Here is a 15303-nt window from a genome sequence, read left to right as displayed (position 1 = left end):
ACATCCTGTGTAAAGGCCTAGACACTCTGCCCCACACCCATGACAACCCCCCCCCCCCCACACACACACACACACACACACACACATGCACCATTAGCAGCTGTTTCTAATGGAGCCCTGGGGAAGTGAGTGTTGGAGGTCTGTGATGCTCAGTCTGGTGGGCAGTAATGGGGGCTGATGGAGAGAAAGGAAGATAAAAAAAGACTCTGACCCAAAACAAGGGCATGTGTGCTCACGCATCGTCACATAGGCCTCTTGATACAGTCTGCTTGAGCAGATCCAGGACGTAGACAAATGGAGACACTGAACCCAGACAGTAATTTGAGGAGACGTTTGGAGTGTGTGTCTTTGTCGGCACGTACGTGTGTGTGTGTGTCCTGTGTGGGGGTGTGTTTTTTCAATGTCGTGCCGCAACCAGACACCCCGAGCAGGACTAGCGGAACCCTCAGAGGTCACATAGTGCCCACACTTCACTTTTACTGCTCGCTCCAAACCCCAAGCCCTCTCCATAAAGTTTTATTCCTCTTAGCTTAACCCGCATCTCTGCTCCCAAACACTAGGATGGCGCTTGCGCTGGGCCTCTGGGGGAGGGCCGGGGGCCAGCATACTCTCAACACCACAAGAAAAAGAAAGAGCGAAAGACACAACAGAGGAGGGAGGGGAAAAAAGAGAGAAAAAAAAGAACTGGGCCAAGAAAACAATGTGAAGTGAGCAGTCTGGCTCCGTCTATAGCGAGCACAGGATAGGCCCGTTCCCGCAGCAACCGCTAGCCAATGAGAGGGCAGCTGAAACCCTAGCCCTTCCCAGCCGGCTTGATGTTCAGCAGGGGTGCTCAGATGTGCCGAGCAGCACAAGGCTTTTATTTGGGGCATTAGAGGCGGAATTAAAGAGCTTTCGGAAACCAGAACAAATAAAAGTTGACTTTGTGTTCTGTTAGCAGCATTCTGAAGCTGTAAAGCAGAGTCTGGAGGCTTCTAAAGGCATTCTGAACAGCAGCTGGCTCCCAATGAAAGGACTCTCGGGGTCCCTCTGGCTTGGGAGGGTTTGGGGAGCATTGTTGTGTACTGTAGTATTACTTTTTTTTTTAGCCTGAAAAGCTTTTGAGTGTGTGGTGGTGAACGTAATTGGTTTAGTATGTCTTGATTCGTCATGCGAGTGTGTGGTTTGTTTCATGTCTGTCGTTGGAGAATGTGATTGTAGTGTTTGAGGGAAGTCTGTTGATTTTTTGATTGAAAGGAATCCTTCAGAGCCCTGGCTTAATCCCAAAGCATTTGAATTCCCCATTTGCTGTGTATGGGCGTAACATGCAGAGCTACCTAAACAGAATCAGTGTGACATATTAGTTTTAATTATGTGTTTGTGTTTTCTTTCTGTATCCTTCTGAATCCTGCTGTTTTACTGTTGAAACAATAATGTTTTGAAGCTCTGTTACTGTATGACTCATGGTTTATCTGTCCTCCCTGCTCACAGGTGTCGAAAGTAAACGGGGTGACCCGGTCTGCCCAAGGGGGTACACACATGGGCGGTGCCAAAAAAGCGAAAGACTTCCGACTGCCGTCCAAAACTGTGAAGTACACAGCCACCGTGACCAAGGGCCACGTCACCTACACCAAAGCCAAGCGGGACCTGGTGAAGAAAACCAAACTGAACCACAGCAAACACTCATCTTCATCATCATCATCATCGTCTTCGTCCCTGCCCTCGTCCACAGCTGCCCTGCGCCTGCACACAAACAATCAGTCCCCGCACCCCGCCAGTGGACACCAGCCTCAGCTGCCCCTCTCAGGAAAAGCCCAAAGTAGCAATGCAAAAACACGGAAACAGGTGCTCGCGTCCAACGGGCTGCAGTCCCAGCTTCCGGCCAGTGGCGGCGCTGTGAGGCTCAATGGCCGACTCAACGGTCAGCTCGGTGCCAAGGACGAGAGGGGGCAAGGGCGGGAGGGGCTGCGCCACTCCAAGAGGCGCCTGGAGGCGGCGTCGGGAGGTCCTCCGCTGCCGGAGCGTGCCGCTGTGCCCTCGGAGTGGTCGTCCGTGACCGCCGCCACGGCCCCAGTGACCTCTTCAGGGAAGGCGGAGGAGCCGCGCCGCCTCGTCCAGTCCCCGCCAACGGACGGCAAGAAGCTGAAGCTGCAGCCGAGCCCCCTGGAGACGCGCAGCCGCAAGGCCGTCTCGGCCATCACACTGCCCAACGGGCACGCGGCGGCCACAGCGGCCCCGGTGACCCCACCCCAGGCGCTCGAGCCCCCCCAGCCTGCGCCCCCACCCCCGGCCACCGCCACCCCCACCGCCCCCACCCCCGCAGCCCACCCCCAGAGCCAGCCCGAGCGCCAGCGGCCCAAGCGCGCATCCGCCGGCAAGCTGATGCTCATGCGGCAGGCCCAGCAGCAGCGCGTCCAGCTGGCCGCCGCCGCCCACAACCGCTCGTCTACCTCAGCCGGCGACCTGCGCACGGAGCGCGAGAGGGAGAGGGAGCGGGAGAGAGAGAGGGAGAGAGAGCGGGAGAGGGAGAGAGAGCGGGAGCGCGAGAGGACCCGCGCCGGACTGGCCGCGCTGCCCGAGGCCGCCGTGCTCCGGCCGAGTGCGCGCGAGTTCCAGGACCCGCTGGTCTACCTGGACGCGGTGCGCGAGCGGGCCGAGCTGTCCGGCCTGTGCCGCGTGGTGCCCCCGCCCGACTGGCGGCCGGAGTGCAAGCTGAGCGACGAGATGCGCTTCGTGACGCAGGTGCAGCGTGTGCACAAGCTGGGCCGGCGCTGGGGGCCCAACGAGCAGCGTCTGGCCTGCATCAAGAGACACCTCCGATCTCAGGGCATCCACATGGACGAGCCGCCCATCATAGGTGAGCACGCACCATCCTCTCTGCTCCTCAACACTAGTGTCTGTTCTGTTTGCTGACAAACCTCTCTATCATTGGAAAGTTTGCATTAACCTGCTTTCCCCCTGTAATTGAACTTAGAATGTATTCTGTGCAGGGAGTCTGCCATGACGGTTTACTAATACTGTTATTATTTCAAAATAAATGTTGTCTGGCACATTTTGCACTGCAATTGGACACAAGAAAGTAGGCATAATAAATGTAATCATGATCCCAATAATGGCACATTAATGCAGAACTGAATGGGGGAGAAATGGCCTTGGGGCTCCAATACAGTCTCTCCCATAAATTGGCTGTCACAGTGCATTTGCACTCCAGCTGCCTGGAGCCACTTTACAAGCTCCTAAAGCAGACGCTCTTAAAGGCGTCTCCTCTCCGCTCACACTGGGCCCATCGTGATGGCGCATCATGGAGCTCTGTCCAGGTTCTAGAACAGAAAATAAATGTTTATTGAGCTGTGTGGAGCGTAGCACTATCGGTCCTGTAGAGGCACTAAACTAGAGGCTATTGACCTATGCTGCCCTGGCTGTCACTGAAAGAAAGGCTGGCTGTGAAGAGACACCTGTCCACTGTTATCTCCACTGAAATCATTCAGTCATTCAAAACTGGGGACAGGGAAGTCTTAACAGACAGACACTTCTATTGAGCTTATAACAGTGTTAAGTGGTGCATTATTTATCTGCAGGAATGAACCCATGTATGTATGTGTGTGGGTTGGGTTGAATTGGGTTGCTGGAGTTATTTCTCACAGTGGTCAACATGGTGGTCAGGGCAAGTTCACATGGGGGGGTACATATCCTGCACATACTGACCCACGTTCACTGTAACACATCCTCCCCCCCTGCAGGTGGCTGTGAGGTGGACCTGGCGCGCTTCTTCCAGCTGATCAACGACATGGGCGGCATGCAGCAGGTGATGGACCTGAAGAAGTGGAGCCGCCTGGCCGACCTGCTGCGCATCCCGCGGTCAGCGCAGGACCGGCTGGCCAAGCTGCAGGAGGCCTACCTGCAGTACCTGCTCTCCTACGACTCGCTCAGCCCCGACGAGCACCTGGCACTGGAGCAGGCGGTCCTCGCCGAGAAGGAGGAGTTGGAGCGCCGGCGCGGGCCGCTGGAGGGCCAGCTGGACCCCGCACCCCTCGCGCTGCCCAGGTACGAGCCCAAGAACGGCCTCCTGCCCGCAGGGACTCCGCGCAACGGCTTCCGCAGCCGCAACGGGACCGCCAGCAGCTGCCTGGCCAGCAAGGAGACGGACGTGTCCCCGGCGAAGGCCGGCCGCAGGAGGCTATTTGCTCAGGAAAAAAGGGATGCTGTACCCGATGGAGAAGAGAAAGAGGAGGAGGAGGAGGAGGAGGAGGAAGAGGGGAACAAAGGAGTTCTCAGCGAACAGCACAAGTGTGTGTACAAGGTGAGGTCATGACATCATGAAGCTCCTAAGACCTGATCTGCTGTCATTGTCACGCTCTGAAAGGACCGCTGGAGTAGAATCTCAGAGTTTATTACTGTAATAGTACAAGAGTGAGGCGATTCAGGAATGTAGGACATCATGCTAAGGCTGGGAACTGTGTTTGAGTTGAAGCTTTTGACAGGATCCTGAAAGGGAAACAGATTTTGAATTGCTGTCTCTAATAGTGTAGTGTTCCTCTCACTGGGTCTGCCGATATATATGGACCAGCTCCTCCCATGTTTATTTATATTTGTAAAACACACACTCAGACAATCTCTCTCTCTCTCTCTCTCACACACACACACACACACACACACACACACACACACACACACACACACACACACACACACACACACACACACACACACACACACACACACACACACTCCCCACATTACTGAGAGCCTGCAGAGCCTCATCATGTTGTTAGTGGCCTGTTCCTCTCCAGACAAAGCTGCTGTGCTGAGTCCAGAGCCCTGACATGTGACCTCAGCAGGCAGGCTGACTGGAAGTCGCTCAGTTTCTACCCACCAATGGAAAGAGACGTTCTGGCAGGAGAGGGGAGGAGAGGAGAGAGAGACTGTCTAGATCATGTAGCCATGGCTGGAATGAATAAGGTTCCGTTTGCCTCTCTCTACCGGTCACTCTCCTGTCCCCCCTCTCTCTTCCTGCGTCCTCACACAGTCTGCCTGCCTCTCCATCTTCCTCCTCTAGGTTTTGTATACTGCAGTTGGCTAGTCTGAACATGAGCCATATGCCCAGTGCTCCATGGCCCCTGGAGGAGTTCATGTGCGTATAGAGAAGGCACTTCCTCATGGCATGGCTTGCAGATGTGTAGGGAGAGTGTTAGAGGAGTGAGTGCTGAGCCTTGCCTCATGCCATGTCCTCACCACACTCCGCCCTCAACCGCACACTTGGGTTAGTCTGAATGATGTCCAGCTCTTCAGGTCTTACGGCCAAACAGGCAGTAAACAGTGAACACACAGACACACACACACACACACACACACACACACACAGACACAGACACATACACACACAGACACATACACAAGCTCACATCTGACAATTCTATTTTCATTTTTGTCTACTGTAATGCAATACTGTAATGTAATGTAATGTAATCAGTCCCAGCTGAGCCGTGTTGTTAATGAGTGACTCACTGTGCTAGTGATTGAAAAAGGCAAGAAAATGGAAAGAGGCTTCACACACACACACACACACAGTGCTGCATATTGTAGTAACTACTGTAAGCCACTGTAGAGAAGCACATGAGCAGAGGCTTTTTATGTGAAATAGTCAGATTTCCGTGAACCTTCAAAAGGAAAAATCTCCATTTTTTTAAAAGCTACCCAAGGGACAGTTCAGATGAGAATATGCATCATCAAACACATGCACACACACACACACACAGAAACCTGCGAGTCTGTCATACTCACACAAAGAAATCTCTCACTTGTGCAAACACACACAAACACAGGTGTTGGTAGATCTTTTTACAAAATGTCTGAAAGAGAAACCAATATGCTGCTGGAAGAGTAGATGATGAAACAGCTAGCATACATCTCCAGACCCTGGGCCCAAACGTGTACTCCCTTAGAGAATGGCTCTGTTGTGCAGACGTTGTGTCCTGTGATTGCCTGTGTGTGCTGCTTGTTTGTGTTGCTTGGCTGGATGTGTTTATCCATGACTGTGGACAGATGGTCTATTTTTTCTTGTTGACGATTTTTGTTAAAGCAGTGTTCATAATATATGTGTGTGTGTGAGTGAGTGGGTGTGCTTTTTCACCAGTTAAAAAAAAAAAACAGGCGGTGTAATTATATGATTGTGTGTGTGTGCGTGTGTGTAAATGCTTCTCACTCTTGTTTGCATACATTACAGGGGAAATCAGTATCGTTGACAACCTTCTACAGAATAGCCAGGAACACCATGAACATGTGCTTTAACAAGGAGCCAGCTGCAAGTGAAGTGGAGGTAATTCTCTCTCTCTCTCTCTCTCTCTCTCTCTCTCTCTCTCTCTCTCTCTCTCTCTCTCTGCATTTTTATTAAGTGTGTTATTTTATCTCTTTACTCACACCTCTAGCCTCTCACATTTTAAGACCGGTAAGAGTGGAAGTGCTAGAGTGTGCTAGTATCAGACTACAAACATGGCCCCTCTGCTGTGTCGGCAGTGTGTTTTTTTTTTTTTTTTTTTTCCTGGTGCCTGCTGTTTGAAGTAAGATTATTAAAAGTAAAGTTTTTACTTCCTGGGTCAGGTTTCTGTCTGGAGACTGGTGTCTCTGTGTTCCGTGTTTTATTGCAATCTCCTCTTACATAGCCAAAGTTGGTTTTACCGTTCTCCGTGTCTCTGAATCAACACGGCTGTCTTTTTCTCCCCTTTCTCTCTCTCTCTCTCTCTCTCTCTCTCTCTCTCTCTCTCTCTCTCTCTCTCTCTCTCACTTACAGCAAGAGTACTGGCGGATAGTGGAGCAGAGGGATTGCCACGTGGCAGTGCATTATGGGAAGGTGGACACGAACACCCACGGAAGCGGCTTCCCTGTGGGAAAATCAGAGCCATTTTCAAAGTGAGAGACGAGCCTGCTGTGCAGAAAGCCCAGCTCTACAAGCCCTCCCCTCCTCCATTCCTCTCCCTCCTCTCCCCTCTCTCTCTCTCTCCTGTCCTCTCTCTCTCTCCCTCCTGTCCTCCCTCTCTCCTGTCCTCTCCTCCTCTCACTCCACGTCTGTCTCTCACGTCCACTCTCAGCCATGTGTGCTTGGTCTTCTGCCATCATTGATTTTCTTTGTTTTCCTTGTCTCACTCATCTCACAGGTGCACACACACACACACACACACACACACACACACACACACACACACAGAGGCCCCTAACTGGAAAGGCCACTGGGCTCACGCGTGTGACATAACTGTAACTGTAGCAACATCAAAGGGTAGAGTTGGGAAGTGATGTGATTTGCATATATCTATCTATCTATCTGAACTTGTCCCATTGCCACTTATGTGGTGGAGATAAGAATGTGTGTGTGTGTGTGTGTGTGTGTGCTTATCTATCAATCAATCGCAAAATATATTCAGGTGGTTTTTAAGGTATTCTCACCTGAGGTAAACATTAACCGTCAAGGTAAACTCACCTGTTAGTGCTCTAGTAATCATAATGGTTTAAAAGGTTGCCCTTCTTTGTTACACATACATCTTTGTCCCTGTCTTTCTTTCCCTTTTTTCCCTTTTTTTTCTTTTTTCTTTTCTTTTCTTTCTTTCTTTCTTTCTTTCTTTGATTTTGTTGTAAATTCTTGTCTCTCTTCCTGTCTGTTGTAAGCTATTTTCCTCTCTCTGTTTCTCTCTCTTTGCCAGTGTATGTTCTAGCTCAGTCATTCTCGCTGGGTGTTTTTGACCAATAGAGCACTATTTCTTGAACCAGTTACATTCAGTTCTTTGAACTCTGGTGCTATCTAGTGAACCAGTCTGCATTTCCACCTGTTTGAACAGGACCAGGATGTGTTATCAGCAGAGGGCGTCGCATGCATACCTGAAATGTAGAATGACACGCCCACTCCCGTTTACAGGGGCGGGGGACAAACTATTTTTTAGTTCTTGCTCTGAAAAGAACTTTTCAGGTTCTGAGCCAATTTATATTTGGTCAAAATTTTCCAAACGGTTCCACATCTGTAGCATGAACCAGAATGGAGCCAGTTCTATGTCGGTGGAAAGGAGCTGTCCTTGTTCTCGGTGTCAGTTCTGAGCTCTTCTGTCTTGGTCTTTCTTTAGGCATGGATGGAACCTTACAGTCCTTCCCAATAACTCTGGGTCCATCCTGCGACATCTAGGTGCTGTACCAGGTGAGTCCTACAGCCTAAAACTATGAAGTGGCACATCATGCTGCCATTGCAAAGGAGAAGGTTCTGTTTGTCTCCCGCAACATGTTGATCTTAACACCGATTTGTCTGGGTTTGCTCTAGGTTAAGGAAAGCTGTCACATCTCTCTTCGAAATGCATATAGTAACATGAGCTCACATGAATATCTCTTCTCTATGTCTCTAGGGGTGACTATTCCCTGGCTGAACATTGGCATGGTCTTTTCTACCTCATGCTGGTCTCGAGACCAAAACCGCCTTCCATACATTGATTACTTACACACTGGTGCTGACTGCATTTGGTAAGTACTGCCTGGACTCCTCTCTGCCATCCTCATGCCAGCTGTACAGCAGGAGGCAGTGCTGGATTAGAATGCAGGCAGGTGTGTGTGTGTGTGTGTGCGCGCGCGCTCGCGCTCATGCACGTGCATGACTCATCAAAAACACAGGCTGTTGCCTTGGCAACACTGTTAGTAGAGCATACATGCGCAGATGATGTAGCTAGCGGTGCAAATGGTGCTTTCATTCCCTTCTATCTATCAGACTGTTGGAAATGGTCTTCATACACACACACACACACACACACACACACACACACACACAATATTGTTCTTTGCTTTGCTACACTGCTACCACCAGGCTTTAACACAGTCACGCATGCAGTCTCTTCACACACACACGTGCACAGAGGTTTGATGATGCGTTTGGTTGCAGGTATTCTGTTCCTGCTGAGGAGAAGACTAAGCTTGATAAGGTGGTGCACAGACTTCTGCAGGCCAATGGCACGCCAGGTCTAGAGATGCTGGAGAGAAACGTCATGGTGAGACACACACACACGCACACACACACACATACAGATGGCATGAGTGAGAGTCATAGTATGAATGCTAAAAGCACACCTACACAATTTGTGAGATTGTGCGTATTTTCTTTCTGTGTGTTTATGGATGGCCTTGTTTTATTTATAGATCTCTCCAGAGGTGCTATCTCGTGAGGGCATCCGGGTGCACCGGACGGTCCAGCAAAGTGGTCAGTTTGTTGTCTGCTTCCCTGGAACATTTGTCTCCAAAGTGTGTTGTGGCTACAGTGTCTCTGAAACAGTGCACTTCGCCACCCCCCAGTGGATGAACTTGGGATATGAGACTGCCAAGGTAACACAATAAAACACCAGACAATAAAGTAAATAGATTCTTCACATCGAGCCAGTATCCATATTCATCAACTCTTTCATAGACTCATTGACTTACTCTGTCTCTTAAGTAGACACACACACGCTACACTCACACACAATCAATTAATGCACTTATCCCACAAAGAACAGTAATTTGCTCAGTAATTTGTGTTCTCTGCTGCCATCTGTTGGATACACAGCGACATTCTCTGACAAACCAAATCATAGCAGAATTATTAACACTTATCCTACAAATAACATAATGTTTTAATGACTGATCATTTTGGTGATGTATACTTTATATATACGTAAGGCTATTTTGAGTACATTAATATATTCACAGACAAAATAAATTGTATGTGTAAATATGTGTGTTTTACACAAACCTCTATGAAGAACTGCTTTTGCTGACTCCATTTCACTACACTGTTAATACTGTCTGTTTGATCTCGTGTCTGAGCCCATGCTGTTTTGGTTGTCAGGATCTGAAATGCCGGCGCATCGCCAAACCTTTCTCTATGGAGAAGCTCCTCTACCAGATCGCCACAGCTGAGGCCAAGCGTGACAATGGTGTTCTCCTCAGTACAATCTCCACTCCTCTCAAAGATCTCAGGTGTGCAAGCAAGCAGCACTACCAACACAGTTACTGATGCCTGTATTATGAGTAAAAGCCTGTTAATTAGTTGCATAAATGGCATTAATTAGTTCATCTAACCTCAGACATCCTCAGAGGATTTTATACTTGAATAGCTACATTAAAAGTTTATAGAGTGTTCTCCAGGTTTGGTGCTTGAGTTTAGAACTTTTGGGTCCACACCAAGTGTTCTTATGTCCTGTGCTGGGGGTTCTTAAGTGCTCTGTTCCCTCCTTCAGGAATGTAGAGATGAGGCAGCGACAGGAGCTCTATGAGGCTGGACTCCTCTCTTCCGCCCGCTACGGTACACCAGACAACAACCAATCACCCAGCGACGGCCGCAAGAAGCCCCGCAAGTGGCTGGCCCTGGAGTCGTCCGAGCGGCGGTGCCAAACCTGCCAGCACCTGTGTTACCTGTCCATGGTGAGCTGGACACGCACGTCAACATTCATGCATGCACAGGCTCTTGTTACACACATGCCAAATCAGGGTGTTATTAAAGTAATATTTCTTTACCTCTCCCTTGCCTTATCTGTTCTCTCCCCTCTCTCTCTCTCGTGCTCTCTCTCTTGCGCTCTCTCTCTCTCTCTCTCTCTCTCTCTCTCTCTCTCTCTCTCTCTCTCTCTCTCTCTCTCTCTCTCTCTCTCTCTCTCTCTCTCTCTCTCTCTCTCTCTCTCTCTCTCTCCCCCTTCACTCAGGTGGTGCAGGAGAATGAGAATGTGGTCTTCTGTCTGGAGTGTGCTCTGGACTATGTGGAGAAATACAAGTCCTGCCGTGGCCTCAAAATGATGTACCGCTATGATGAGGTACAGAATCATACATCAGCTCTGTCTGTTGCCAGTGTTGTGTGCCTTCTGGTTTCTCTACCTACTGGTTTCCTTGCACGTGCATACGCTGCAGCAGTTGTCAGACATTCACAAACAAGTTGTGTTAGGCGCTTTTCATGCGCCATGAGCGCTCGGCTACATTACAGCCACTCGGACAAAAGACATGTAAAAAAAATATATGTTTTGAAAACTAGCATTAAACTGGATTCGATCCCGCAAAAGCAACACACGCATGACTCTCTCCAGCCTGATTCCCTACTCCTTGAGCCAACTAATACCTGGCTGTTTCGCGATACAATTAACTATTGTAGGCTACCATCAATTAATAACGTAGGCAACACCCAGGTAACATGTTGTCCAGGCTATCTGAAACAAGTGGTTGCATCTCATCTACAACAACTGGTTACCTTGGGCTGCTACGGTCGCCAGTGCACTGTGCACAGTAGGCCTATGCTACTCTTTGTGGTTGATCAACTAAAAATAAAAGATGTATTTGGTGATGATGTTATTGTAGGCCTAGTTAAACTTTAAATTCTGAGAAATTAAATGGTAGGCCTACGAGAGAAGAAACGATCTACATAGCGCACCAGACCGCGATGTCTTCAAGGGTTGAATGAAGGGAGTTTGCAAAAATTAGCGTGTTTTTCAAGTCAATAAACATTCTTAATTTTCGAATGTCTTTGTCAGGGAACATCTGACTTTTAAAAAACATAGGCCTGGTAGTTGCTCAGACAAGGAGTTATAAGACAAAGGCAATACCATTTGTGTCACCTAATGCAAGACAAAAGGTTGCCACGGTGTTGCTTGCGTGGTTAATTGATAGGTGATTTGATGACGGTGTTCAGAGAATTGGAGTAGCTCAAAGAGATAATGCGCGGAATAGGTCGGTCTGGTTCATAGGTGTGCGTATTTATTGCAGGTTCGAATCCAGTTTAATGCTATAAAGTGTCCAAAATCATAGCCTTTATTTTACATGTATTTTGTACGAGAGGTTGTAGTGCAATGATCATGGGATAGATATGAAATGCGACTTCAAATCCGTCTAAAACATTTTGTTTGTGAATGTTTGACAACTCCGCACAACACCGGCTCCGTTTGGCCCCAAGTCTCCACTCTAACATATTTTACTCAGGGACACTTTTTCACCTGAACTATAAATGGGCCTTTGCAATGTAGCTGCTTGTGCTAGTCTACAAATGATGTTTATACTTAATCTCATCATGCTTTTGTTTTTCTCTCTGCCTCCATCCTCCTCCTCTTTTTTCCTCTCTCCTCTCCTCCTGGTCACTCCCCTCTCCTCCTGGTCTCTCCCCTCTCCTCCTGGTCTCTCCTCTCAGGAGCAGATCAATAGTCTGGTGAATCAGGTATGTGGGAAGGCTATGGTGAAGAGCTCTGACAACTGCAACAGCCCCCCGGGGTCTGGCAAGGCAGGGGCCAAGCGGGGTGCTCGGAAGCGTGCCACCGTCGAGGTGTCCCTGTCCCGCCTGTCCCCCAGCACACCCCCACCTCCCAGTGCCACACACCTGCCCAAAAACAACACACACCTCCCCAAAAGCACCGCGCTCGTGTCCTGAGCGGGCGCCGTATTCCTTTTATTTAAAGAGACACTCTGTTACTCTGAAATCCAAATGTCCCTTTTTGATGGCTCAGTTCTTCTCCTGTTTTATGACTTCCTCTCCCCCAGACACACATACACCTCCCCAATAGTAGGGCATAGTCTTGCTGATCATTTTGTTTGTTTGTTTGTTTTCCTCACCTGGAATTAGCAAGCTGCCTTTTCTTTGCACTAGTGTGAAAGATGTTTTTGGAAAGTTTATTTCTAAAGATGCTTTATTTAGATGAGTTTAGCATTAAGTGTCCTGGTCACAGTTCTCCGTCCCATCCCAGCTGCCCCAGCCCTGACCCTTGCCCTGCCCCATAGACTGCAGACACACACACTCTAGCAGAACTGTGACCCTTGGCACGTGAAAAGGTGCTCTTTTCCTCCTCTTCCAGTATGACCGCAACCGACTCAAAGAATCACAGATGTCTGTCTGTCACTCACGTTCTCTCCTCTTCTCACTTTTTAAACTGTTTTTATTGATGTGTATGTTTTAATGGAACTTGTTCACTTTCCCATTCGCTGAGGAGCACCTCACTGGAGTTGGCCGAATGGGAACAGGGGAAAGTAGGATTCCAGCCAGCTAAGATGAAACTTGAAGGTTGGGGGGGTTTACTTTCAGGTTTTATTTGAAATATGTTGAGGCTTTTGAAATGATGTCTTTTCATCTCTGCTTGTAGGTTTTGCTATGATTTCAATTGTATGTCCTTTGGCAGATAAGGGCAAAAGAGTTTCCCTGGTCATGCATTGCCATGGTGACCAAGTGAGGCAGGATAGAAAGGAGTGAGTTGAAACTGTGCCTGATGTTTAGTGAGAAAAGACTGAGCTAGGAGTAGATTTTTTTTCTGATGGTGCTATTGGTTACTTACTGTAATTCAATACAAAAGAAAAACAGAATAATGAAAAACAAAAAAGAGGAGTGGCCTCCTCTCCCAGAGGGCTAGACTCCGTCTTGAGATGTGCAATCATGGTAACATTCCATAATTCCAGTCCTCTAGTTTTCGTACCTGTTCCAGTCAACAATAATTATTATTATATATTATTATTACTATTGTTTTTTTTTTTTTTCATTTTCTTTCTTCAACTGTTTTTATTGCTTGGTGTTCTGTTGTACTATCTCAAGTAGAGCCACTAGTCACAGGTTGCAGAATGTGAAATGAGAGGCTGAGAGGCCAGGTTTATACAGCATCTTCTTTTTGTCTAGCTTTTCATATTTCTGCCCTTTTTTGCTTTTTTGAGTGCGTCCCAAATGATTTTATGGAAAAAAATCAACTCAAATGGAAGAAGAAAGATTGAAAGAAAGAAGTCAACTTTTGTACATAATTCTGTAAATGTCTTTAAATACTTGAGCCTTTTGTGTGGGATGGGCTGTGGTTGGGGATTGTAGGGGAGGGGGCGATGGCGGGACGATGGAAGAGAGAGGGCAGCAGTGCGAAGGAAACGAGAGATGAAGAAAAGCCTTACCTTTCTGTCTCTTCATCTGGGCGAGTCCAACGCTTACAGGGTTGCTCCAATGACAAGCGTGTGTGTGTGTGTGTGTGTGTGTGTGTGTGTGTGTGTGTGTGTGTGTGTGTGTGTGTGTGCGTGCGTGCGTGTGCGCGCGCGCGCGGGTGTGCGTGTGTGTGGGCATGTGTGTGTGTGTGTGTGTGTGTGTATATGAATGTGTGTGTAAAATTTAAGTGCTGCTTACATCACTGAGACAAAAGACATGGACATGGAGAGTAGCAATGCCCCCCTCCCTCTCTCCCACCTCCCCCCCCCCCTCCTACTTATTTTTGTTTGTCTTTTTTAGCTTTACTTTTTTAAAGAAAAGGGAAAATACCTGCAGAAAAAAAGAGAAGAGAAAGAGGTTTTTACATTTTCATTACTGAAAATTCAACAATTTTAGTAGCTACTCATGTTGCACTGAGCGTCCCTGTGAGGTGGAGAGATCCTATGATCTCGTCTGTTGGTGATCGTCCTTCACAGCTGACTGAACTGTTTTAGGATTATTTAATGAAAAAGCAGAGTCAGGTGTTTTCAGCAACAAACAACAGTAAAAAAGATGTGGTCGTCCAACTTTTATGGCCTTATGATGTATTTTATTCAGTCTTTTTTACTTTTATGATTTTGTTCATGTGTTTTTGTTTGGATTCTTTCCTCTACAGTTTAAGTTGCTCATGATCTGGCAAAAGTTAATTTATTGGCACTGCATCTGAAAGCTTTCCCTCCAAATGGGAAAGGTATCATGTTGGATTTTATTGCCAGTGTTTTTTTTTTCCTTTTTTTTTTACTTTGTTCATGTTTGTACTTAAGGGTTAATAAAAAAAACTTGCCGACATATTACTGTCAGTGCTTTTCACACTGCGTCTGATTCTGTGTCAGGGATTGGGAAAGGGAGCGGGCAGTGAGTAGGGGAGGGTGGACAGAGAGGGGGATGATGAAACTGCACTGAAATCTGTCTGTGGTGTTGCCCCTTTAAGTTCCATTCTCCAAACACTCACTCTTCTGTTTTACTTGCTTACAGAGGTGAAGAACTCTGGATTCAGAAAGTAAAAGTGCTACCACATATTTATTCCAACCATTTGCTAAACCAGTTGATTATAATTCTAATGGTTAAAAAAAAACCTGTGTGGAGTGCATGTGGTTGTTTTTGTTTGTTTTAATTTCTACTTCTGCTCGCTTTTGTCCTTAACCCTGCCCCTTAGTGATCTCACTTGAACACACACACACACACACACACACAATACTTGTAGGTCTCGTTACGGTAGGAAACACCCAGGAGTGTTAGCAGGATTGTGTACAGAAGGGTTACTCTTTTCTAATAGGTGATTCCCGAAATGCTACATACACACATGTCATTGCTCATTGATCTGAGTGCATGTATGATTTACCCCAATGCAGAGGCTGAGACCAAGAACA

The 15303-nt window shown here is 47.8% G+C and overlaps 1 protein-coding gene across 2 annotated transcripts in view; it reads left to right on the top strand.

The window, feature by feature from the left end:
- The window catches only part of jarid2b (jumonji, AT rich interactive domain 2b), a 45774-nt gene extending 31031 nt beyond the window's left edge, over positions 1-14743 (top strand). For both annotated transcript variants that reach the window (XM_042076658.1, XM_042076657.1), the window contains 12 exons: positions 1471-2836; positions 3720-4279; positions 6203-6295; positions 6767-6885; positions 8085-8155; positions 8358-8472; positions 8885-8990; positions 9139-9321; positions 9824-9954; positions 10215-10398; positions 10674-10781; positions 12140-14743. In XM_042076658.1, the coding sequence (XP_041932592.1) occupies positions 1471-2836; positions 3720-4279; positions 6203-6295; positions 6767-6885; positions 8085-8155; positions 8358-8472; positions 8885-8990; positions 9139-9321; positions 9824-9954; positions 10215-10398; positions 10674-10781; positions 12140-12376 (3273 nt within the window). In that variant the 3' untranslated portion in view covers positions 12377-14743. The remainder of the gene's footprint in view (positions 1-1470; positions 2837-3719; positions 4280-6202; positions 6296-6766; positions 6886-8084; positions 8156-8357; positions 8473-8884; positions 8991-9138; positions 9322-9823; positions 9955-10214; positions 10399-10673; positions 10782-12139) is intronic.
- The last annotated feature ends 560 nt before the right edge of the window (positions 14744-15303 follow it).

This window comes from Alosa sapidissima, chromosome 21, assembly GCF_018492685.1.
Source record: "Alosa sapidissima isolate fAloSap1 chromosome 21, fAloSap1.pri, whole genome shotgun sequence".
Taxonomy (NCBI): domain Eukaryota; kingdom Metazoa; phylum Chordata; class Actinopteri; order Clupeiformes; family Clupeidae; genus Alosa; species Alosa sapidissima.
This window is presented reverse-complemented; position numbering and strand designations above follow the sequence as displayed.